Source organism: Heterocephalus glaber, unplaced genomic scaffold, assembly GCF_053883595.1.
Source record: "Heterocephalus glaber isolate CG9 unplaced genomic scaffold, H.glaber_assembly_v1.0 deba00001600, whole genome shotgun sequence".
Classification (NCBI taxonomy): Eukaryota; Metazoa; Chordata; class Mammalia; order Rodentia; family Bathyergidae; genus Heterocephalus; species Heterocephalus glaber.
The window spans coordinates 8,012,133-8,039,305 of NW_028258372.1; the positions used below are offsets into that span (position 1 = coordinate 8,012,133).

The window sequence follows — 27,173 nt, forward strand, 5'->3', positions numbered from 1 at the left end:
AATTTTAAAAGAGTTAAAGGATAATTTAATGATCGCTATAATGAGTTTGGTTTTTATATGTTAGAAAAAAGACTATATACACCTATGATGTGTTATTTTCAGAAAAGAACCCGTAATTAACAGTTTGAGCTCTTCTCTCATATTCACTACTCAAAAATTAAACAAAAATTATTAAAAGAAACTAGTTGATTTTTTAAAAGTGTAACATGCAACAATTCTAACTATCAGGTCACTACAGCAATTTTGATCTATTTTGATGCCATAACATATAGTTTTAAGGTTTTAAAAAACTTTTATTATGAAAGATAGCACACCTATAGAATATCTAACAAAACATAGATGTTGAGCTTAATCTACTATTGCAATGTGAGCACCATTGTAACTAAAATCAAGTCAATAATAGAATGTCCCCCAGCACTCAGAAGGTGTAACATCCCTTGTGTATCAGTCTTGGTCTGTCAGAGAAAACAGTGGTGGGCTGCCGTAGAAGACGGAATTTGGTACCGGGATTTGACCTCACACAACTCTGGGAAAGTGACAAAGAGTTTATGAACAGGTGTTGCATTTGGGTCTCATGATGGGTCTGAAATCAAGAGGGCAGGAAGTCTTACCTAGGGATGGGAGAAGCTAAAGAGAAAGATCTGGATTCTGCAGTGGTTATGGGAACAGAGATTGTCTCATACCTAAGGGACAATGTGCATTAAATAAATAAAACAGTATCTAGTGCCTTGTACCTGCCTACCTTTGGGGCCTAAAAATGTTTGCTTTACTTCTGCCTTCCTTATGGTGCCTGTTTAGATAGCCTATGCTGACCTAGAACTACACAAAATAAAATTCTGGAAAAAGTAGTTACAGCAAAGCTAAGTTGACCTATTACAAATTACTGTATTTCTTTAAAGAAACTTCTGCTGAAAAGGTAATGCCAAATCTAATTCTTACAAACACACACACGTGTGCACACATACACACACACCCTACATAAGTGGAATTCTTTAGCTTGTGCTAATTCATGTGTGGCTTCTACAAAACGTTATAATTTTGGGATCCATCTGTATTTTGTGCTTAACTGTCATTTACCCATTTTTATTGTGTTCAGTTATATGAATATACTTGGATTTATTTATCCATTCTACCACTGAGAACATTTGAGTTGTTCCCAGTTCTGGGTTATTTATTGTAAATAATACGGCTGTTAATTTTCTTTTACAAGTTTTTGTAAATCTATTAGATATACAGACTCTTAGATACACAGACCTAGCAGTGGAATTGCTGAGAAATGGAATGTACATTTGTTCAATGTTAGTAGATAATACCAAATTGTTTTTCAAAATGATTAAGTCAATTTATACTTCCACCAGAGCATAGAAGAATTCCTATTGTTGTACATTCTAGCCAACATTTGGCATATTTGGTCTTCATTAAGGCATTCCAGAGAGATATATAGTGGTATTTAGTGTGTGTGTGTGTGTGTGTGTGTGTGTATTTTTAAAAGTAGATTTTATTTTTAGAGCAATTTTAGTTCATAGCCTCCTTGATCTCAGCATGCCGTATCAGAGTGGTACATTTGTTGCAGGTGATGAACCAAGGCTGACACACCATTATCATCCAAAGTTCATAGTCTACATTATGGTTCGCTTTTGGTGTTGCACATTCTGTGATTTTGGACAAATGTATGCTAACATGTATTTATTATTGTAGTATATATCATACAGTGAAGCTTTACTGCTCTAAAAATTTTTCTGTGGTTCACTTATTCATCCCTCCTTCTACCCCTCCTTAACCCCTGGAAACTGCTGACTTTCTTTTTTTTTTACTGTTTCCGTATTTTGAATTTTCCATAATTGGTGAAATTATACAGATGTAGCATTTTCAACTTGTCTTCTATCATTTAGTAATATGCATTTAAGGTTTCTCCATGGCTTTTTATGGCTTGATAATTCATTTATTTTTAGTAGAGAATAATATTCTATTGTCTGGATATACCGCAGTTTATTCATTCATTCACCTACAGAAGGACATCTGGTTGCTTCTGAATTTTGGCAGTCATGAATATAGCTGCCAGAAACATCTGTGTACAAGCTTGTGAAGAGATAAAAAATTTCAGCTTTTGAGTAGGTAACAAGGAATGTGATTCTGGATTATATGGTGAGTTTAGTTTTTAAAGAAAATGCCACGTTGTCTTCTGAAATAACTGCATTATTGTACTTTCCCCACTAACAATTAATGAAAGTACCTTTACCCCGACCAGCACTGGCTGTGCAGTGTTATCTCATTGCTGTTTTCACTGATGTTTCCCTGATGATATAATATGTTGTACATAGTTTTAAATGGTAATTTGCAACCATATATTTTCTTTTGTGAGGTTTCTGTTAAGGTCTTTGGGTCATTTTAAAATTGGGATATTTTCTTACTGTTGAGTTTTAAGTTCTTCATGTAGCTTTTTAAAATCACATATGTTTTTCAATTATTTTCCCCCAATCTGTGGCTTGTATTTTCATTCTTCTGACTGCCTTACAAGCAGAGATTTTTAATCTTGCTTTGAGCCCCCCCGCCCCGCCCCTGCCACTAGGGATCGAACTCAGGACCTTACACACTCAGGACCTTACACTTGCGAGCCAGGCATGGCACCACTGAACTAAATCCCCAGCCCCAAGATTTTTAATCTTGATGAAAATTAAGTGCAGTTTGTCAATTATTTCTTTCATAGATTGTGCCTTTGGCATTTATATATAAAACATCATTAACGAATTCAATTTCAAAGTTTATTTAAAATTTCTCACATGTTATCTTCTAAGGGGTTTATAGTTTTAAGGTTTACATTTAGGTTTATAATCAATGTTAAGATATGAGGTTAATTAAGCACCAGTTGTTGAAGGATATCTTTTCTCTATATATTACCTTTGGGTATATATCAAAGATGAGTTGTCTATATTTGTGTGCTATTTCTGAGTTCGCTAGTCTGTTCCATTGTTTCTATTTGTCTGGTCTTTGACCCATATTATACAGTCTTAGTTACTATGGCATGATAGCAAGTCTTGGTAAATTTCTTCTTTTCCTTCAGTATATAGTTGGCTATTCTGGGTCTTTTTTTTATCCATAAAAAACTTTAGGATCAATTTGTCAACATTTCTGTAGTAGCTTGCTAGAATTTTGGTATTGCATTGAACCCATCGATAAATTTATTTAGTTCTCTCCATTTGTTTACTTCTTTGATTTCTTTCATCAGTTCAGTAAATTTCCTCATATAGATCTTGTACATAATTTGTTAGGTTTATACCTCATTTCATTTTGAGGCATGCTAATTTTAAATTTCAATCCCACTCATTTGCTACTGGTATATAGAAAAATAATTGGCTTTTGTATGTTAACCTTGCGTCCTACATTCTTGGTATAATCACTTATTACTCCCAAAAATGTTTTCATTAATTTTTTCATTTTATGTTTTTGACTAGCATTACTCTGACTACTAAGGAGATTTTCACATATGTATTGCCTATTTGGATAACCTCCTTTTTGAAATGTCAGTTCACCACATTTGTCTTTTAATTTGAATACATAAGCTATTAAAATTTCAAGATTGTTCACATATTTAGGGGTTAAATCTACCAGTGCATTCTGGATATTCTATTTTCCTATCCTTTCATACTTCTTTTTCTGCTTTCTTGTTATTTATTTTAGATCAGTAATTTTTACTATTCTTCTTTTCCTCCTTCATATATGTTGGCACTCCTTTCAGTTATTACCATAGAGACTATAATGCATATCCTTGGTTTATCAAAGCTGAACAAGTATTCTTACTTTTACCTTCCTATAGGCAATTTAAAAGCCTTAGAAAATTATGACTAGTCTTCTCTCCACTTTCATATATCTATGTATTTTTTATCTGTATAAAACAATGATGTTTTATTGCTTTATCCTGTTAATAGTCACTTAGGCTACTCAGATATTTTCCATTTTTATTGCTCTTTGTTTTTTCTCTACCTCTGAACTCCTGTATTCCTTATACTTAAAGAGTAGTCTTAGCACTTTCTTTAGTATGTGTCTGTGACTGATTGTAATTTTTGTTAAAACTTTATCTAACTCTTAACTGTCATTTCTGAAGGATATTTCTTCTTGATTGGGAAAGCTAGATTAGCATTTATTTGTTTTACTTCAGGAATTTGAGGATATCAGTCAATGTTTTCTGGCCTTTTCCTCCTTTTATTCTGTGGAGAAGCTGAAGTCAGTCTACTTGCATTACTTATTTATTTATTTTTTTGATACTGGGGATCAAACTCTGGTCCCTGCACTTGCCAGGCAGGCGGCGGAACCACTGAGCTAAATCCCAGCCCTACTTGCATTACTTATGAAGATGATCTGCCCTTTAGTTCCCGCTTATAACTTGTTATTTTTCTTTACTATTTTTAGTATATAATTCATTATATATATATATATATAATTCATATATATAGTATATAATTCATTGTAGGGATTTGGTACATGGACATAACACATCTTAATTCTTTTTTCATCCCCTCTCCACTCCCCTCCCTCTCCCTGAAGTAGAACTCATTATCCTATGCTTTAGTGAACATTCTAACTGCACACCCAACATCATGTGATAAAATATTCTTACTAAAATGTCAACAAATTATGCTTTTTAAGAAGTGGTAAAAGTAATCAGCTTATCATTTGATAGTTGAAGGAAAGGACAAAATTTTTCTACCTATAATGTGTATCATTAAAAATTATTGCTAAGGGCCGGGAATTTAGCTCAGTGGTTCCGCCGCCTGCCTTGCAAGCGCAAGGACCAGAGTTCTAGTCCTGGTACCTAAAAAAAATTATTGCTACATAATTACATAATGTTATTCTTAACAATATACTAAAATAAAATCTGTCCTCATATAAACTACAAAAATGCTACTTTTTAAATCCTAAGAGGGGTCAAGAAATTGCACATATGTTTTGGGAGTTCTCAAAATGTTTTATTTTGTAAAGCCTGGCTCAAGACTGGAGTGTATTGTTAGCACTTGGTGATAAAGGCAAACCTACTCACTCTGTAAATGGACAGAAATGAATGACAGAGCAAAATAAAGCATTTTGTAAACTTCTAAATGGATACAGAGATTGATTACAAAAGAAACAGTTACTGAAGCCATGAATGTGCACCTTGTCTTTACTTCAGGGTCTCTTATTTCTAAGTCTTGGGTCAAAGGAACCACAGAACTTTAGAACACCAAAATGGATATAATGCCAGAATTAATGGCGGCAGTGGTGGTGGTAGTGGTGAGGGAACAAAAATCATAGCATAGGTTAATTTAAATACATAAAATACAGGTTTGTGTAACTATATTACAGTGAAGTTAAAATCACTGGGTAGCAGATCTGTGTAAAATTCAGTTGATAATAGTTGGGTGGCATCGCTGCTGGCTTCCAAACAGCCAATACATGATGGGCACAGGTGTGTCCTGGATTGCCCAGAAGTGAAGTGACCGGAAAGGCAGTCTGGCAGCAGGATTTTTTGTGTTGTAAGTAAATTTTTTTTTGGTACAGGGGATCAAACTCAGGACTTTGTGCTTGTGAGGCAGGCATGGCATCACTGAGCTAAATCCCTGCCCCTCATTGCAAGTAATTATTGAAGGGTGGATTTTTTTTCCTTTTTCTGAAACTGCCTACAAAAACCATCTTATGTTTTAAGACGTTAAAGGATTTTAAAGGCACAGCTTTAGCACAGAGTATAAATTGATAACCTACTGTCTAATGTTTACAGCTTGTCACCTTTTTAGAAAATTCAGGAAAGCTGGTAGATACACAATCGATGTTGGTGATTTTTAAATTGATTAAACACAATCAGCGCAGTTTAGGGCAATAAACTTACATAACCGGGTTTGGGTTAAATCTTTTTTTTTAAAAAAAATCAGGTTGATAAATGTACATCTGGAGGAGACAAAATAATCTTTTTTTTCTTTTATTGTAAAAAACTATCTGCCATATACATTGAACTAAACATTCACTCAAAAACACGACTGCAGGCCATATTTCAGAATATGAGAAATATTATTTCACATACACTATAAAATGACTCTACATGTAAACTTCAAAAATCACATGCTGTATATTAAAAGTTTAGATTAAAAATACCACTGTTTTCCTAATAATGTAAACAGTAAAACTGAGGGGTTCAGTTAAAGGGATAATTTGTAACAAAATACCATTGTTTAAAACAATGGCCAAACAAATCTCTTAGAATTCAGATTTGCATTCAGTCAAAGGAGAATTGAGAGCAGGATGCATCTTTCAGGGAAGCTTCATTTTTGTTTGTAGCTAGAATTCCTATACTGCGACTTAAGCATGTAACAGTGAAGAGTCTCCAGGCAAGAAAAGAGAAGCAAGCAGTTTTCCTGGGGATATTTGTGGATGTGAAAATGTAGACAGAGTCCTGTAGCATCAGCTTCTTGGAGGGAGACAGTATTCTGGGGCACTGGGAATCCTGACAATGTGGTAACAGAACCCCAAGCCAATACACACAGAGACTCCAGTATTGGTGTCTTTCAATGGAAATTCAGGGCTGGGGGCTTGGTGACAACTATTAAGGAGTGTAGGTATTATGGTTTGTATCTAGATGTACCCCCAATCCTCGTGCTCATAGGTGGAGCTTTTTGGAGGTAGGTGGATCATGGGTATGTGATGCTGGATTAGAGTGTGTGACAACTAAATTGGTTTAGCATAGTTCTGGGTATGGATAATGGAAGCTCTGCCCTGGGTGTGGATTGACCCATCAGTAGACTTGTAACCTGAATGGAATATAAAGGGCTGGAAAGAAGGCAGGCTTACTGCTTGCTGCTGCTTCTACTGCTTCCTGCTGGCCATGCTATGGACTGCTTCTTCTCTGCAATGCCCCTCTGTCATGCCACCCTGCCTTGGAGCCAGTTGACTATGGATTGAATCCTCTATGAACTGTGAACTAAAAACCTTTTCCTCCTTTAACTTTGGGTGTCAGGTATTTTGTCTTAGCAATGAGAAAGGTAACTAGGACAGCAGGGTAGAAGTGTAATTCACAATGATTTCTTTGTTTGGTTTCTTTTTTTTTTTGGTAGTGGGGATCAAACTCAGGACTTGCTCTTATGAGGCAGGCATGGTGCCACTGAGCTAAATTCCCAGCCCCTGCTTTGTTATTCTTTTAATCATCATTATGATTATCATTATCATCATGATTATCTTCATTATTATTATGAATGCTGTGTCACATCTTTCAACTCAAAGAAATACACTGATCCATAGTTTACTGGGTGATGCCAACAGGGTTGCTTTTTTCCTTCTCCCTCTTTCCCCCATGTACCCATTCATTGATCCATTCATTCAGCCACAGCTGGAATCAGTTTTTTCTGATTCAAGCTGATTGGTTTTAATTAATTAAATATTTAAAAATGTGCACACAAGCACATGTATGCACACACACACACACGTACATGCACACAGAGTTAGAAATAGCTAGAACAATGCTGGGAAATACCAGTTAGCTGTTAAAGCGAGTAGCCCCCAAATCAGTCATTTTGGCCTGAAGGTGTAAACAAAGAGGTTTGGTTCCTGCAAGATGAGTGCTTCATTGAGTTTGGTTTTCCTTTTTCCTACACCTAAGTCCCCTCTGTCCGTCCCACATTCATGTCTACTCAAGGCTGTGCAGGAGGTTATGTCAAGATATGGTCAATAAAGTCCAAAGAATACTATTTTGGGTTTATAGTTGAGATCTCCACTTCAGCCCCAGGTTTAACAGTTTTTGCAATGTGGGAAGCTTTCTTCTTTGCATCGTAATGAGTGAGAATGTCAGTAATGACCATGAAGTACACTTCTTTCCTGAGTGAGTGCTCATGGCATTTAATTCCATACACATCAGTGTTTGGGTTGAATTTGCCTGGAACTATGGGTGGTGAGCTGTTCAGCATAATCCCAGGCTATGTGGGTTCCCAACCTGGAGGGTACCATGACTCTCCCCCTCTCCTTCCTGTCCTCACACTCTACCCCCTCTTGCTTGGCACTCTCCACATTGGGAATTCCCACCGGAAGGCTATAGTCCATGAGCTTCAACTGGCCAAGAAACTCAATATCCTTTTTCAGTTTTCCCAGGATCACCTTTTTGTTGTCATCAATATACATCTTTTGGCCTTCATTAATGAAATCATTATCCTTTAAAGTTGGAAGTTCTTTGGCCTTTTGTCCCCAGCTTCTCTAGCCACCATGGAGTCCTTGAAGTCATATTTTTAAGATACAGATAAACAAAGGCTGAACATATTTCTTGTGATTATGTTTCAATTCCATCAATCTTAGAGTGGTACATGCTGAGAACTGAGGAAGAAGGGTAATCCCAAGACGTTCCCCTATATGAGGGTGGTACCTCTTCAGGACGTTGTACATTTCGGCCACATCTTCACTGGCAAGGGTCTTGAGGATGTGACTCTTGTCACAGGAAGTGTGGAAACAAGTCCCACTGTGTGCCTGGGAGTCCTTCGAAAGGGGTGAACTCCTGGTCAGGGAATTCTGGAAATCTTGGCCTCCCTTCCAAACCTCTCTGGCAGAGCATAGAAAACCATTGGGCAGTACTCCTCGAACTTGAAATGGCTGCCCACGTTTTCTTTGCTAAAAAGTGATTTCCACCTTTATATTTGAATAGGCTTTGGAGCCACCTGGCATCAATGTGACAGGGATTTGAACGTGGCACAGTTCATTGATTGAGTGGTTGACACACCCCCCTCCCTCAATCAGGACACTGAGCAGCCTGTCCCTGGCCTGAAACAGCTTCACTTTCTGCCAGGGAAAGAAGGGTTTCTTCTTGGTCTTGGTCTTGCTCGCCAGGATGCAGGACCCAGGTTGCCGGGGTCACCCTGGCGTCTCTTCGGTCGATGCCCTCCCCTCACACTGGCCTGCAGGCAGCCGCCTTCGCTCCGCCTCACTCCCAAAGAAATTGTGTTTCTCTTAAAAGAGGTTTAAGAGTGAATTCCTCCAGCAAAAAGTGTAGAAGACATTAATTTAGCATCTGAATGCCGTATTAAAAGAATTGAGTGCTTAGCAGCATATTCAACATCATCTTACTTTAAGAAATCTATGCCAAGGGATAAGGTAGCTTTTTGCAACTGAGGCTGAAAGATTGGAAACAGAATCATTTTCCTAAACTCTTCTCCCTCCTCTCTCTCTCTCTCCCTCTCTCTCTCTCTCTCTCAGAAAAATATTTCCTGGCTTACTTAGGTACGGACAGGCAGTTGATGGGCCACAACTATCACGACTATACTCTTTATCCAGAGTCTCTTCTTTCCTTTAAGAAAATTATACATATTATTTTAAATTTTATAAAAAATGCTAATGCTCAGTATTTTCTTTTTGAACTTTAATTTCTGTGTAATTAAAATACCTAAAGAAAAAGTGATAAAGCAGTAGGATAAATGGTCACGTTTCTATTAGCAATAAACATTCATGAGTAAACATAAAAATGTGTAAGTGTGGAGTTTATATGAATACAAAATTTCCTTAGTTTCCCCAGCATGTTGGGATTTTAAGAATTATAAAACCCAGCTGGATGTGGCATCACACGCCTGTAATCCCAGGTACTCAGGAGACTAAGGCAGAAGGAGCACAAGCTGAAGGCCAGCCAGCCTGGATTTAGCTAGACCTTGTCTCAAAACTGAAAAAACAAAAAACAAAACAAAACAAAAAGAATACAAATTAAAAGGCTGGGTATGTGATTCAACACTCTCTTGGGTTCAATCTTCAGTCCCACAAGACAAAAAATCATAAAACAAAATGGAAAATCAGAATTAAAAATTAAGGGACATTTTTTTCTTACCGAGTAGACTGGTGCTTTGGGGAGAATAGACTGTTAACATGGGAGCACTTTTATTACTTGGGTTTTGAATATTTCCTGAAGAGGCCCAGGAAAGATAATCCTCAGGGTTCAATGCTAATACTTTCTTCATGTTTTGGACAGGGTTAAAATCTCACTTAGTGATCATTTTAGATGCTTTCATTTTTATGTACATATCCACTGGTGACAGTCATCATATGGTCAAAATACCAGAATCAAGTAATAAAAGATGAATCCCAGCATGTTCAGATATCTTTCAAGTCCTATTTATCTGGACTTATTTATAAATTAAATATAAATGATCTATGACTTTATCAAGAGACTGAGCATTTTCTCCCAGGTAACATTCTGCTAAATGAAGAAGCAAAATATAACTAAAGCCCTGATTGGCCCATTTTTCTTTTTAAGAATAATCCTGTTTGTGTACCACATAGCATAGCCCCCAAGTAAGTTGCCTCTCACTACATACATTCTAGTAATAATTCTGGTCATGGACTGAGATGAACAGTGAGAGGGATTAGAAAGCTAATCATCTATAACCATATTATATAAATAGGTACTTATGCTATTGACTTAATTTGTTTCCTTATGGGTCATTTTGTTGAAGTAAACAAGAAATGTTGCCTATTACATGAATTTTTATATATGAAAGGAGTTGGCAAAGTAGCTGCTTGTTGCTTTCTTGGTGTTCAGCGCTGAAATCATTTGAGCTCCTTTAGCAGTCTCTCCCATCAATAGGATGGGCTGTGGGTCTGGAAATGGGTGACTAGTGGATTTTCACTGTCTTCCTGAGATGAAGCCCACAGCATCATCCAGAATTTGTCATCTTATATGCAGTGGTCTATTGTGGATTTCCTCTTTGCTTGGACAAGGCCGGGAAGAAGGAAGAAGCCAGGTTTATTTGTGGAACTAAATTTCTTTTCAGACTTTTTCTCTGTGACGTCTGGGAAATAAAGGGTATGTTAATTAGTAAGGGGTGCAGTTTTCAGAGTCACAGTCAGATCACACTTTTCAGAGGCCTATTTCACCATTACAGAAATATTTTAATCCTCCTGGAAAAAAAAAGTATAGTTATTGCACTTAACAATCGTGTGTCCCCAGGGAGAAAAGTATTAAAAGTGGGAGATGGGGGTCCAGAAGAGTGAGCTAAAGGGCAGAAATTGTAGAGCTGCTTAACTGGGCAGATATCCATTCTGGAGCTCCGCTGCATAATCTGGAAAGCTCTGGCTCACAGCAAAACAAAGCAAGACCTAGCTAATGAATAATTACTATTGTATATTAATAGCATCAGAGTGTACTGACTGGTAGGAAAAGAAAAATCAAATGATGATCACACAAATGCGAAATGAAAGTTTGCTTTGAATTGGATATTTTGGAAGAAATTCCGAACTCATTTAGTTTAAAACTTTGGATCAAGAAATGCCTACTTTTGTGAGGAATGTTCAACCAGCACTTGCAGTGGAGAGCACATGGCCTCACACTCACAGTCTTCTTGCCTCATCCTCTGGGGTAGGTGGGATTACAGGTATGCACCACCATGCCCAGCTGCTGCCTTCTTTCTGTTACTTAGTATTTACTTTGAAAACATATTTAATATCAGGTGAGATAAAACTTAAATAAGAATGCAAATATGGGGCACAAACTATATGAATTATAAAGCCCAATACAAGTATTTTTATGACTACTTTTTAGTTTTGGATTATTTGTACCCCATGGTATTTAGTCCATTACTTAAAACAAAAGTAAAGAATATTTTTACAAATATTAGTAAATTAATTTTTACAAAATTTTAGAGAATTGCGAAAAATTCTTACTTGAATCATTGGTAGAGTTGATGATTAAATGTGCACCTTAAAAATTATGGTGGAAATACCCAAATTAAAACAGCTTTGAAAAATTATTGTGTTGTCATTGTTTGTTATCTGTTATTGAGTTGGCTGCAGACAATAAAGCCCATTTCCTTTCTATCCAAATTTTTGGAAAGGAGACATAAAAATTATCATGATCATCTTTTTAATGTTTAATCTATTTTAACATCTTGATAAATGACCACAAATTAAGTTAAGCCCATGAAAGCTTCCAGGACTAGTGGAAGAATGATAGGATTTGAGTTGTATAGGCCATTATGGTTTACTAGACCATGAAATTTGGAGTAAAGAATCTCAGCTCATTACTTAAATTGTATGTGATCTTTAGTGAGTCACTTCACCTTGCTTTAGGATCCAATTTTTTCACCAACTCTAACATTTTCTTTGTACTTATTGTGAAAATTAAAGGAATCACTTCTAAAGGGACACTGTAAACTTGAAAACCTTCTATGTTATTCCTGTTAATGTGTGGGAAAAATTCTTGCTGGCGAGCCAGAATCTGCTGACCAATGTCTTCACTCCATCCAGTAAGTGCAATAACATACATCTAGAATTTCATAAAAAGAGTATGAACTGAAATAATTTTAGGTTTAGAATGTTTCTGGAAACAGAGAAATAATTAAAAAAACAGATGGAGAGGAGATAGACTGTGGAATCCGAATCCCCTGGGGGAGTTAGAACTAACTTACTTTTTCATGTTGAACATGACCTCCCTTCTTCCTTGCTGCAGCACTGTCCAATGACTCTCTTTGTGCTTCTACACCAATGAGTGGAAGGAATCTTGGAGTAGTGGGGCTTGGTACCTGGAACCCAGAAGTAAAAAGTGAATTAGACATATTTAAAATGATCACTTCTGTAATTCATTTCGGAAGGCAGAATAAGGGGTGAGAAGATCCATCTGCTTCAAACCACAGCCCCCTCCCAGTTGCCCATGACTGATTATTGATAGTTCAACCTTAGTATCATCTGGTAGCTTAAATCTTTGATTCCTATTACAATGAACACGTCCTTGGAAAAGATAAGTAATATTTAAGATATAAGTTGACATTAAGTTGAAATATTTGGTCTTTGATTTATTATTTCTTGGACTCATGGATTAATTCTTTAACAAGTAGTTTACCTAGAGTGGAAGACTTGGAGGTAGGAAAACTCCTTGAAAAGAAACAAGGGGTGGATGAATCTTGGGCAGGGGTAACACAAGCATAGTCTCAGAGGTGATGGATAGCCCAGCGATGCTTAGAGAATGGCAAATTATTTGACATGAGTGGACTTGTGAACTGAAGTTTTCTGAAGAAGCTGCATCTATTTTAAAGGTCCTGTAGGCTGCCTGAGCTTGGCAGGCTAGAACATCATGATTATGCAGTGATGGAATGTTCTAGGTTGAGAACCAAAATTATTTTGAGCTAATATTTTGAGCTTAGGTTCTTTAACAGCCATTTGTCCTAACTTTTGTTTCTGACCTAACACCCTCATGACTATTAGGCAAACTACTTGGAATATAACATTAAGCTTGGAATATAACATAGAGCAGACCTCTAGCCCCCACCAACAGTAAAGCTAAGAATCCTATAAGATAACATCTTATATCAGTGCTCATAAGATGCTGTAAGCCTACAGAAGAGATCGGCTTGCTTTGTTCTGGCCTCTCTACCTGATGGTCTCACCAATGCAATTTGTAAATGTGTTGATTTATGACTTTCTTTTGTTTTGGGACTATAAAAGTTCATGTAACTTTTTCATGGTAGAACATGTCATTCAGGGTAACTTCAATTCAGGATATGGTCACTCATATTTGACTTAGAATAAACTATTTTCTTATTCCCTTTAAAGCAGAGTCATTATTTTACATCGACAAGAGTATATGGAGAGTATGGAGAGAATCTGTTGGAAAATGAGATCAAACAGTTTTAGCAAAGGCTCAATCAAAGAGGATTTGTATGCCAGGCTAAACGTTTGGGTTTTACTTGTAGGCAACAAAGAGCCTCCATGTCAAGTTAAAAACAGCTACCACATGGAATGGCAGAGGCAAGTGATTCAAGCCTTTGACACATAAAACCAAGACTTTTCTGGGATTGGATGCCATATATTTACACAATTATGGAGTAGAAGGTTGGTTATGTGATTTTTCCCAACCTTGTTTGGATGTGTAGGGTCAGAGTCTACACTATTGTGTCACCTCTCTAGTTCTAGAAATCTCTGACTTACCCTGTAGATAGGCAGAGAACCAAAAACAATCCCAGCATCTCTGTTTTCAGTCATGAAACCTTCCAAGGCATTTTTGCGAACCTGAAAAACATAGGAATGAATGTTTAATGAAAAGGGCACATACTATCAGTGGCAAAACACCTAGTTCAAATCTTGAGTCTTCTACTGACTAGATGAGTGATCTTAGTCAAGTTTTTTCCTTATTGACCAGTCACGAGAATCAAAGGAGCTTGTAAATGTAGTCAGATGGTACTCAAATATAAGAAGTAGTGCTGTTACATCATTATTACTGGTAACAATATGACAACAGTCAATCAACAGAGAATAAGTTAATAGATTAATATTACATCACTGAAGATGAAAAGGAAAGAATAAAAGGAGACTGATGATGAAAATCAGAGAATTCTGAGTGAAACGTATTTCAACCAAATTTAAGATTAACCTTTTTAATTTTACTAGCCAACTGCAATACTAAGACCCCAAAGTTACTGGGGTATTTGATTGTTTCAAGGGCTCTATAAACCTTTCTAAAGATTTTCCCAAATTTATTTAATATTTTAGCTGTTGTTTTAAAAATGATTTCTTATCTCTGAATTGAATGAAGATTAAAAGTGATTGCCAACCTGTATTTTTAGGTCATACTATTTCAATCCTATTTCACAAAACCGAGGGTCTATTACATGCTATGCAGATATCTTTGCCCATAAAGAGCTTATGATTTAGTGGTGGGGGTGGGAAATAGATATAAGGATACAAATAATTCTAATTCAACATTGAATATGCTAAGTAAACATATTATGAGACACTTAACCCTCACAGTGACTCTTTGAGGGATTGTGAGAAAAAAATGAAAGAAAGAGAAATAATGAGAAAAAAAGAAGTGAGAAAAAATGAGAAAAAAAGAAAATAATTTACATAAAATTACACTTAATTCTGTTTGATGCAACACTCTGTGCCTACTACCTTGCCTTCAGGGAAAAGAAACTTGCTGATTTCGGTTTGAACAGAAAAGTAGGGCTTTTGAAAGTTGTTTTATTTGAAAAGTATTAACTATGAAACATTAAATATGAAGTAGATTCTGTAAGAGAAGGATGCAATGCCCATTTGCCTCAGACATTAATAATTACCTTGAATTTTGTGCTTCAAATTCTGTTGCTCTTATTTATAAATTTTACTTTATATGCCTTTTGCCTTTACATACACAAAACTAAAATCATTACATAGACACTCATGCAAACTTTTCTCATTCAGTAGTATTTGAAGCATTATTCAAGTAGGTGTTACTACATTTTCATTTACTGCTGTATAGTATAGTATAGTACAGTATAGTATAGTGTAGTATGGTGTAGTTATAATATGCTTTAACTTATTTGCCATTACTCTATTGATGAGCATTTAGGCTTCTTTCAGGTACAAATATTACTGCTTTGAGCATTCTTATTTCTGGGTCCTAAGCACAGTGTCCTTATTTCTGTGTCTTAAGTGGAGTTTCTCTAGAAAATATATTTATTACGGTATGCTTATTTACCATACAATATGTGGTTCTACCAATTTATAACACTATTGCCAGCAAATTACTGTTCCGATTATGCCATGCCAAAGGTTTTAATGTCATCAGAATTTTTTATTTTTGCCAGTCTTGTAGGTTTAATGTGGTATCCCATAATGTTATTGATGTGTTTACTAATAAGATTGACAACTTTTCATGTGTTTATTGGCATTTCTTCTTTTGTGATGCATCTATTCAAGTTATTAAACCATTTAAAAAAATTGGACTGTGTTTTTTCTCATTTATCTTTCGGAGCTCTTTATACATTTTGGATAGGAGCTTTTTGTCAGTTATGTGTTATAAAGGTAGGGTAGACCTGGACAGGTGGAGAGAGGTTATGGATAGGTCAAGGACATCCGAGGTAAACTGGGTCACAGAGGCAAAGACTGAGAAGAATATGCAGGGAAACAATTATTTATAGCAAGTGGAGTAGTCATAGGTTAGTAATGGAAGACAAGTTTGGATTGGTATGTTTGATTTATTTTGTAGATGAACTTGGGGAAATCAATTTTAACTAATTAATTACCTAGTGTTAAAAATAGAATAGAATAAACAACAGAATACTTTTTTGCTAATTCTGCACTGAATAAACATGTGACTGTGAGAGTTAGAATGACTACAAAGATGTCATATCCTACTTCCCTAGCCCAGCCTGTGAATATTTCTATGTATTGACTATATATTGTATAAAAGTACTTAGCAGATGTGACTGATGTTAAGGTCCTTGAATGGGGAGGTTTTTCTAGATTATCTAGGTGTGACCAATCTAATTATATGAATCTTTTTTTTGTTTGTTTGTTTTTGTTTTTTTGGTACCAGGGATTGAACTCAGGTCCTTGCACTTGCGCAGCAGGCGGCGAAACCACTGAGCTAAATCTCCGGCCCTAATCATATGAATCTTTAAAAGCAGAGAATCTTCCCTGCTGGATCAGAAGGACGCTCAACTACAGTCAGACACAGACGGCATTTCTGGCTTTGAAGAGAAGGGAAAGGGTCACAAAGGAATACGGGATTTTCTCCTAGAATCTCCAGAAAGACAAAGCTCTGATGTCCCCTCAGTTTTAGCTAGGGAGATGCATGTCAAACTTTTGACCTACAGATAATCTCTAAAATAACCTATATTATTTAAAACACCAAATTTGTGGCAATTTGCAATAGGATCAATAGAAAACTTAATTGATTGATTGGTTGATTGATTGATTGTTATGGTTGTTGTTATTTAGCTACCTTGGGAGAAGAAAGAGACTTGAAAAACTTAAAATCTTGTTGCACTTCAAAGGCCTTGGGAGGTTTATGTTTGGGAAGTAAAGTTGTTGAGCTCATTTTTCTCCATCTGCATACAAAGATACAAGAAAAATGTTATGTATATACCTCTGCCTTTTACTCTGGGCCAACTAATCAAATATCTGTTATGTCTTTAATCTCTGCCACCCAAATTCCTCCGCTCACATGGCACCAGTCCCAGTGATGCTTCCTAAACCCGCCTCCATTTAGCTTCCCAGATCTTTTTCTAGGGAAACGACAATGGTTTTTATTCTGGATGAACAGTCCATGTAATTAAATTCATCAATAGTCACTTTCATAAATTCAATGCTTGACTTTTGTGTGACATAGTGAAATTTTCCTTACAGTTAAGACTCAATTCTGTATGTATTTACAAAGTCATAACTAAGTATTAACATCATTTCTAAAAGACAATAAATACTGTGTCCCAAGACAGAGTCATTCTATGGGACAAGGCTCATTTTGCTACAGGTAAGTAAAATCATTTAGTAATAACACAATGTCAGCATGTATCCCACATTTAAGCTATCTCAAATATACCATACCCTTTCATACTTCTGCACCTACCATTTGCATTTGTTAACTTTGCTTATAATGTTCTCTATTAGTCACTCTTTATTTGTTCCACAAATGTCTTTTGAGTCCTCCTGGGTTCTGGCTAAGAGCTAGGGATACCATGTGTATAAAATAAGACCCTAGTTCTCAAAGAACTCACAATATAGGGAAAGAGACACATATTCATGAATCACACGACTTAGTGCTTAGTCTTAAGTGCTAAGATTTATGAATGCTAAGTCTAAGCAATTGCCCCAAAGACAGGGATGATCAACTTTGCTTCATGAACTTTACCACATCTTAAGGCTTGGGTTCTACTACACCAGCTTTTATATTTTAGCCAGGCCTCCTTTCCAGTGCACTTTACTGGCCAGCCCAAGCAAGCTTTGAGCACACCAATAGTGTTTTGGTAGTCACCTATTGTTCCCAAATTGTTTGGATTTTGATTGAATTCTGGGCGGCTTCTGATTCTTAGCTTCAATTCCTAGTTTTAGACTTTTTATCATCCTTTGTATCAGGTAATGCCATTGCGTCTCCCATGTTTTGATTCATTTAGGATTCCTCTAAAGGACTCTATCTTTGAAAACTCCCTCTGATGTTTCTCCTGTGTAAATCATTGTTGTTTGGCTCTCTGAAGTCTGATTTTCTAGGCAGATCTGGTCCCCTGAGGGCAAGATATTTAGACATCTACTGTTCTGAGCTATGCTGCTGATGAAAGCTCAGATGGGTACTGATCTCTTTCACTGTGTCCTACCACAGCCCAAACAAAACAACAGCTGAACTTTGCAAAAGCACAAAAACAGCTTCTCACTCACATTCTATTATCTACTGGAGAACTATTTTTCCTCTATACCTTTAGACATGATCAAAATCTACCCCCAAACAAGCAAACCTATGAAACAAATTCTCCTCCAGTCCTAGAGCTATTCACTTTTTTTCAAAACAGCAATCCATAATAACTATGTTTTTGGTACCTGGTATCTATCCTCCCTCTTTCCCCCTCACCCTTCTCAGCCTCTTTTGCTATTAATTATATATTTGATAGATGTTTTCCATAATAATCCTGATGGCATCAAACACAAAGTAATGATAAGAGAATGGAAACATTAATTACCCTGATTTGATTAATATGTATTATATACATGTACTGAAATATAACACGGAACCATAATTATTACATGTCAACAATTTAAAATATTTTATGCTTGTCATTAATTTTTAAATTTCTTTTTTATTAGTACATATTTGCTATACATAATGAATACATTCATCATAGGGAGTTGGTACGTATACATATCATATTTCAATAATTTTTAATTCCCCTCACCTCTTCTCCCTTCCCTCTCCACTTTCAGATTCCCTTCCCATTTGTAAAAGGTCTACCTTCCTGTTTCCTATCATCTATCTTTTATTTTGTTTTTAAAATAATTTATACTTTGGGTTTCTCATATAAGAAAAACTATGCTTGTGTATCTGATTTATTTCACTTGGCATTATTGTCTCTATGTGCATCCACTTTTCTACAAATGACTCAAATTTATCCTGCTCTATGGATGAGTAGTATGTGTATATATCTCACATTTTCTTTATCCATTCATCTTTTGATGGACACATAGGCCATTTCCAAGATTTAGCTACGGTGAGTTGTGCTGGTATAAACAAGGTATACATGTATCGCTGTAATACGGTGTCTTTAGCTGTTTGGATAAGATACCTCAATTGAATGGAATTTCTATTTTTAGATTTTTGAGGACTCTCCATACTGATTTCCACAGTGGTTGTACTAGTTCACAAAATTTTTTGAGAATGTTTAAGAGGAGGAAAAACTGAACTACCCTGATTTGATCATTATACATTGTATAAATGTATTGAATTATAATACCTTACCTCATCAATCTATATAATTTAAATTTTAAAAAGTACTCTTTACTATCTTTACCTCATATATCTTTTTTTCTCAATCATTTCAATGAGATTTCTACTCATCACTCCTCTGAAATTACCTTCTTAATGCTATCAATGATCTTTTCATGTCAAACCCAGTGTTTATTTTTCCATCATCATATGTGACCTCTCCCACCTTCCACAAGTGGATCTTTTTATACCTCTTACAACTCTCTCTTTACTAAATTTCCATTATGTTGCTTGTTTGTAGTTCTTCCTCTCAATATCTTAGCTATTTCACCTCAAATTTTTCATTAGTATCTCTTTTTTTTTTTCTTTTTTTTTTCGTACCGGGGATCGAACTTGGGACCTTGCGCTTGCGAGGCAGGCGCCGGAACCACTGAGCTAAATCCCTGGCCCGTAGTATCTCTTTTTTGACCTGCTTTTTAGGGGCTCTTTCTGGATTTATTCCATAGTTTTAAGGTTTTCTCATTCAACACATGGGATCAGAGTGACTTATCCATAGTGAAGAATACTACCATACTATTACTACAGAATCTTTGTCTATAGCTGTGAGCTCTTTTAGGAGGCCAGACACATCCATCGGGGTGCTCATTAGACCTTCACTGGAGGTTCCACAAACACCTTAGACTTAATTTCCAACCAAACTCATTATCTTTCCCTTCCCACCCACTTTCCTGGTGTGTATTCTGTTACAGTGCATTCCATAAAACTGAAAATTCTTACACTGGCTCATAAAAAGCCCACTGTGATATGTACTTTTTTTTTCTTTTTTTGGTACCAGGGATCGAACTCAAGACCTTGCGCTTGCAAGGCAGGTGGTGGAACCACTGAGCTAAATCCCTGGCCCTTGTACTTTTTAGCTTTGTCTCCTATCATGTCTTTCCCACAAACCCTTTGGACTCCAAGGTTAAAAGACTATATCATAGCCTTTCATTACTGTTACTTTGTTTAGACAGTCACATCTTTGGTTTTCCTTAGTTAAGTCCTGTTTACCTACTGGTTATTTAGAATTAGATGTTCCCTGAAGTACTACTATATGGAATTATAGCTTTTTGTTTACATATATCTCCTTTACACTGGGTTGCAAAATTATTGAAAAGTTTTGGGGTTTTCATTTTTGGATCCTTCATGTCCAGCACAGAGTCACAATATCATAACAGTTTAATTCTTATCTGTTCATCTGAAGAAAAACAATGGTCTCACTTTTGCTGGTCAAGTATCAGAGGAAATTCATATTTTTGCTTCTTTTCTGTGAACTTGATTTCTTCTTTTATTTCTATAGGAAGTTCAGTAACATCACATGGCAAGATGAAATCTCTTGTTTGTGATAAATCAAAGACTCTTTGCTGTCCAAAGTATCCACAATAATGACCGTTGAAGGCATGCCACAGCCTGGGGGGAGGAGGCAAAGGAGGGCAGAAGTAAATGGGGGAGTCAGGAGAACTGACTCTTCGTAGACCATCTTGTATAGACGACTCTGGTCCATCAAGGACTTCAAATGCAAGTTTATGTCTCCTCCTGCTAAGTCCTGTGGAGCTAATCCTTATGTAAACATTTGTATCACTTAGAATGCCAATGCACAATATTTTTTTGTGAAATGGCTGTTTGAACCTGTACTTATGATACTCATTTATCAAAGCCAGAAAACAAGGAACAGATTTTTTTCCCAAAATAACACTGCTTATTCAAGCTAATCAGAAGCCACATTGACTAATAATAGTCAATTAGTTGAATTAGTCCTGGAATGGGCTATTCCCCAGCTGTTTACTCATATGAGCAACACCATTATGGGCTGGGGATTTAGTTCAGTGCTGCCACAGCCTGCCTCACAAGTGCAAGGTCCTGAATTTGATCCCCAGTACAAAAAAAAAAAAAAAAGAGCAACACCATTAGAACTTGTGGGAAGAGAGACCTAGGGATGCTTTTTGCAATACTCAATTCCTCTCAAACTCCATCCACAATTCTTATTATTGTGGAGACACCACACTAATTTTTACAGCTGAGTTCTGATATAGGATGTCAAAAGAAGTGGCTCTTTCATTTTAACATCAATTTCCTTCAAGAGGTCCCTTATAGTAGCTGATGTGGTTTAAAATAATATAGAATATCATTAGCAGGAGTGTGTGCTCTATACCTTATGGAAAGATAAAAGAGTGTTTGGAAGATCTTCCTTTTATGTTGATAGGGAAAATGTTTTAGATAACATAGGAAGTTAAACATTAAAGTAATTGTAAAAGCAAAATAGGTAGTGTATCCCTTTAAGACCTGCTTTTCCCCGTTGCTCTTGTTGTTTAAAGTGAAGATTATATGACTCTTTGATCTGTAGCTTTACTATAGATATCATCTTAACTCTAAAGAACAAATTTGCAATGCTTGGGCAAATTTGTAATATATGTGCTTTAACTGTCATGTGTTTATGAGACTATAACCATTAACAGGAACCACCTGTGATTAACCATTAAACAGGAACTGGAATTTTACTTACTCAACAAAGACCACTAGGGATGAAATAATGACCAAAAAGGGTATAAAAGGGGAAACTGAACAAACATCGGTGCGGACACTGACCAGACCAGTTTCTGGCGGTCTTGCCTACTTGCAAGTAAACTTTTTAAATTTTACCCAAATTCTGTGTCTCCATGTATTTCTTTCTGCAATTTCCAGAACAATGTCTTGATTTCAACCTCAGAGGAACAAAGTTGGAAATGTGGTTTGTTGCAATGATCCAGAAGAAGGATAAGCTAAAGAACTAATGGTAGATTTTACAAAGTCCAATAGCCTCTCTTTGAGGTTGACACTGAGAAGGCAGCAGCAGGAGTATCCAGGTGGGACTCCTAGCATTTGACAGTGTCTTGAGGACTTAGCATGAATATCTTATATCTCTCCCATATTTTAGTTCCCCAGAACTATAGAGATGCCATATTCTTCCCAGAGCACTTACCAAAGGGAAAAGAATCAGTCCTTTAAACACAGAAATTTGAGAGGGACTTGCTTCAACTCTAAATTTATTCCACTTTACCCCTGACTGAAGTTACTTTTGATCTCCTTATTTCAGGGTGTTTCCTGATTCATGTGGCATTTTCTCAAATAACTGATTCTGCCTCTCAGTCTGATTTCCTGGGCCTTATATATGGACCCTTAGCCATCTGCAACCTTAATTTGCCTCTCTGAAATTTTATCTTTACACTGATCTCAGTCCTATATCCCAGTATTAAGATTCAATTATGCTCATTTCCTATTAAAATTATCATCTTTTTCACAGTATTTAAATGTTAAAAGTGCCTGCCTCTTTAGAAAGTGGTAGCTAGTATTAGCAAAAGGACATGGCTTATGGTTATGAAGAGAGCTATATTATAAGATAGCTATTAATAGAGTGAGGTTCTTTGAACTGAATATCAAGAAAGGTTTCCACTTAAAGGAATAAAAAATAATAATTTTTCCTTGCCAAGGGTAGCCAGTTTGAGCAGTGCTGTGGTCTGAATGTTTGTATTTCCACTCAGTTCACATACTGAAACCTAATCCCCAATGTGGCGGTATTGAGATGGATCCTTTGGGAGGTGTTTAGGTCTTGAGGGCTCCACCCTTGAAAATAGTATACTTTCAGTTGCTATAACTGAATACCACAGACTGGTGATGTATAAAGAATAAAAGCTTATTAAATTCATGGTTCTGAAGTCTGAGACATTCAAGATTGGGTGGTTGTATATGGTGAGGTCCTTCTTGCTGGTGGGGTCTCTCTGTAGAGTCCTAAGGGGGCACAGGGCATCACAGGGTAAGACAAAGCTCCTCAGCTCAGGTCCCTCTTCTTATGGCACAGTCCCATTGGATTATACCCCACCTTAGAGCCTCATTTAACCTTAATGACTTCCTTGCAGCCTTACCTCCAAATGCCATGGTCACATTAAATTTCCATCCTCTTAATACTTCATATGGGGATATTAAATTTCAACATGACTTTTGGTACGGACATTCAAAGTGTGGCAGTGTCCTTAAAAAAGAGGCCCGAAGGAGCTTGTTTATCCCTTCTACCACATAAGGACTTAGCTAGAAGATGCTATTTATGAAACAGAGAGTGAGTTCTCCTTAGACACTGGATGTGCTGATGCCTTGATCTTGGACACCTCAGCCTCTAGAACTATGGTTTATAAATTACAGAGCCTAAGTTACTTTGTTATGGCAGGCTGAACAGATGAATTGGGGAATATTCACAACAACAGAGGCTTCTATATATGTGCTTAATGGGTGTGTGTGTGTGTGTGCGTGTGTGTTACAATCTCTAATTAACACTTCTACCAATGGTCTGTTGAAAATAAGTTGAAGCAGAGACCATGAGACTCAGTTGGTAAAGATATTTGTAATAATGAAAATGCATGTTCTTAATCTTTTCTGCAAATAAAGTAGGCCCCTCTTCTGACAGTGGAAGTATCTCTATTTACTTCCAAATAACACCGTGGCTCTAGAGATTCCCCATGAACTCAACCTTTCTAAAAATTCTCCTTCATCCATCCACATTCTAAGTATTTTAGCAAGTCTTCTTTTTCTTTTTTTTTTTTTTTGGGTACTGGGGATTGAACTCAGGACCTTGCGCTTGCAAGGCAGGTGCCAGCACCACTGAGCTAAATCCCCAGCCCAGCAAGTCTTTTCTTAATGAATGACACCAATAGTTGTCTAATTGTATCTTCCAGGTGTCACTCTTGACACTTAACTTCGCTCTCAGTTAAAGTTTATGTCTTCTTGATTTTACCTCCCAAATAGGTCTTGAATTTAAGTCACTTACCTCTAGCATTGCTGCCTCTCATCTAATCCAAGACATTATATTCACCATAGAGTTCTAAGTGGTCTCCTTGTTCCTACTTTTGCTGTCCTGCAATCCATTTTCCATACCTTATGTTTTAAAAATATAAATTTAGGCTGGGATGTAGTTCAGTGATAGACTACTTAGCATGTGAGTTTGATCCCCAACACCATAAAAAATAAGATTAAAAATGTAAATCAGTTAATGTTCAGAGTAAAAATCTAAATCCTTAGCAATGCCTATTAGACACTCTAGGACTTTGTTCCTGCCTAACTTTCTAGCTTCAAGCCCACATTTTTAACTGGGGCCTATTCAATTTCAGTCCAGGGGCTCTCATGAAACATAAAACATTCCTTCTTTTACATTTGTATTATGTTTAAACTCTCTAATATACTTTGAAGTCACTCTACCTCTCTTAATTTTACCTAACTTCATTCTTTTTAGAACATAATTCATTACCATAAATCTAAGGTATTTCACGTAAGCAGTAATCTGTCTCTAGAAATGTCACGACATTTCCTTTTTTTTTCATGTATGTGTGTGAGCTTTTAGCTCTTTGTTAGTATGCACTTAGCATTATCTAGGTAATTAAAAATAAGCAGGCTTTGTAAAATCAATCACATCATCAATGAAAAAAAGAAGACCAGTTAGTTTCCTCAGTATTAGATGTTCTTTTCTATGTGTTTGTTTTCTGAAGATATTTGCAGGGCTTTGCTAAGTTGCTCAGGCTGGCCTAAAACTCCTGGTCTCAAGGGATCCTTTTGGGACAGCCTCCTAATTCGTCAGGAATACAGGTGCATGCCACCATGCCTGGCTAGATGCTGTTTGCTATGCTGTTCTGAGATTTCTGATCCTAAGCCTCTTTCTTGAGGCTTGGATGTAGCTCTCTGAGTTGTTCATCTTGTTTAATTCTTTGAAAACCATTTCTATTGAAAGTATTTATCATTTTTTTTTAGCATTGAGGAGTATGGCATCTTATTTCCTTGGGTTTAGAAAAAAATTCCAAACCAATGGTGGTCTTCTCAAAGCCCCTTAGTGTCACCTTTTTAAAATCAGCTTACCAAGGTTGCATTTTAACCGAATACTTCAACTTTAGCATAAAAGCTTTTACCTGTCATACTCAGAATCTGAGTTTGCAGTAAGAAACTGTCCTGGTTTACCTGACGGAGCCATCGACGGAGGCAGTAAGCACCATTTGCTTGTCTTCCACGTAGATCACTTGAACGATTGCTGAAGAATGAGCACGCCATGAGAGCACCTGTTTAAATTTCTAGATAACAACAGTAAGATACAAACTTTGGAATAAGTCAAGAATTATAATCTTAAGCAAAACCATTTCTCATTAAAGAGCTATTTGTCAGGTAAATGAGGATTAGGAATTCATTTAGTTGGTAATTAGATAACTAGAAGAAAGAGCTGCCTTAGGAGAGGGCTGGGGAGACTGAGTGTGAATAAAGCCAATGATGAGAGGAAGCACAGCTGTGAGTGAAGGTCAACGTGGAAATTGGCAAAGATCTTTCTTATTTGCAAATTTTATCTAGAGAAAGCACTGGTTACTTTGTTCTTCATTTGGGTATGGGGTGGGTGGCATATACTACAAGGGAGAACAGGTTCAGCTGATTCTCTTTCAAAAACATCTTGAGGCTTGATTGGTATGTCCCTTCAGGTATCCTCAAGTTTGGAGCCCATAATGGGCCTCAGAAGACATTTCTAAATCATATAAACTAGAGTTGTTAGCTAGGCAGCTTGCTCTGCAGTAACATCCTGTCTACCACTGATGAACCCACGAAGACCATATTCTTTCCTAGGTAATCTACTAGGGACATTTGTGTAACCAGAGTTCTGGCAGTTTGAGGTTCTATGATCTTCTATTCATTTAGACTTTAACAAAGTTGAGGTACAATTCTTCCTAAATGTCTTGACCTTATGACTCTTTTTTTTTTCCTGGCTGTTTTCAAAGAATCAGGATAAAAATCTGCCTTTTGCTACTTCATGATGTTTGAAAGCTGTGTAAACGTGTCTGTTCACCCAAGGTTTCCTTCTCTGCCTTAGGATGGCATTCATTTCATTCTCATTCTCTCTCTTCCCTTCCCTCCCTCCCTCCGTCCTTCTTCTCTTTGTCGCCCCTCCCCCCCTCCCTCTCTCTCTCATTTTTAGAGACAGGGTCTTTCTATGTAGTTTAGGCTCATTTGAACTCACTATATAGCCCAAGCTGGCCTTGAACTCATGGCAAAGGATGGCATTTTCTAAGGCAAGTGTTTCTCTAACATGTATCTGAAATAAGGTTCACAAGAGGATTCTTAACTAGGTGTAATGTATGCTAACATGTTTATTCTATTGCATTCCATTCCAGTCCATTCTCTCCTATTTTTACAAAAATTCTGGTTGAAACTCATTGCATTGCTTTTATGTATTACAACTTAATCAGAAATTAGGACTGTTTTTTCTGTATATGTATATATATAACCATGTGGACAATTGTGGAGAGGTTCTGAATATCCTATCTCAGGATATCTGTACTCTATATACTTTCTTTTTAATAATAATGTTGCGATAGAGCCAGATTAACTTGATTTATAGAGTGACATACTGGGCTTTCATTGCAGTTATAACCTGTAGCTGGACCAGGATTAATATACTGGTATATGTTAGTCTACATAATAACGACTCATTTCATGACCAACTACTGTTGTATAAATAGGAAGCCATGTACAAACTGGATAATCACACTGTCCCAGTATAGAAAAGGTTGAAGTGAAGTTGAATATGGAAGAATTTAAATTATTAAAGTAAATCCTCTTCTTTTAAATTGGTGAAAATGCATTGAAATTATTTCTACTATTATTAAAACAATGTATAGTCATCTGTTTTGAAGATTTCTCTGAATTTTGAAAGGTTTTGGTCGCCATTTTTAGAATATCCTTTTACAAAACTGTTGGCTTTAAATCTTTTTTTTTTTTTTTTGTACCGGGGATTGAACTCAGGACCTTATGGTTATCAGGCAGGCATTGTGCTGCTGAGCTATATCCTTGGCCCTTTAAATCTTATTTTTATCTGTTAAAAATAATAATACAATATTGATAATCATCACCAGTAGGAGAAAATAATTAGAAAATCTTTCACCTATACATTGTTTAAGCATATAAATTTTTTAGTTTACAGCATATTCTGATCATA

General features: G+C 36.4%; 1 protein-coding gene and 1 pseudogene across 2 annotated transcripts in view; both read right to left on the minus strand.

The window, feature by feature from the left end:
• Positions 1-5,924: 5,924 nt before the first annotated feature.
• LOC101703155 (phosphatidylinositol 5-phosphate 4-kinase type-2 alpha pseudogene) lies at positions 5,925-8,695 on the minus strand (annotated as a pseudogene). Its single transcript, XR_015444508.1, has one exon. The product of XR_015444508.1 is annotated as a phosphatidylinositol 5-phosphate 4-kinase type-2 alpha pseudogene (transcript).
• A 1,516-nt stretch (positions 8,696-10,211) lies between these two features.
• Wdr64 (WD repeat domain 64) overlaps positions 10,212-27,173 on the minus strand; it is a 146,137-nt gene continuing 129,175 nt past the window's right edge. The window contains exons 23-28 of the mRNA XM_004853474.3: positions 25,157-25,266; positions 20,405-20,593; positions 16,682-16,787; positions 13,906-13,986; positions 12,390-12,503; positions 10,212-10,775 (exon numbers count right to left, since the gene is read on the minus strand). Of these exons, the coding sequence (XP_004853531.1) occupies positions 10,674-10,775; positions 12,390-12,503; positions 13,906-13,986; positions 16,682-16,787; positions 20,405-20,593; positions 25,157-25,266 (702 nt within the window). The 3' untranslated portion in view covers positions 10,212-10,673. The remainder of the gene's footprint in view (positions 10,776-12,389; positions 12,504-13,905; positions 13,987-16,681; positions 16,788-20,404; positions 20,594-25,156; positions 25,267-27,173) is intronic.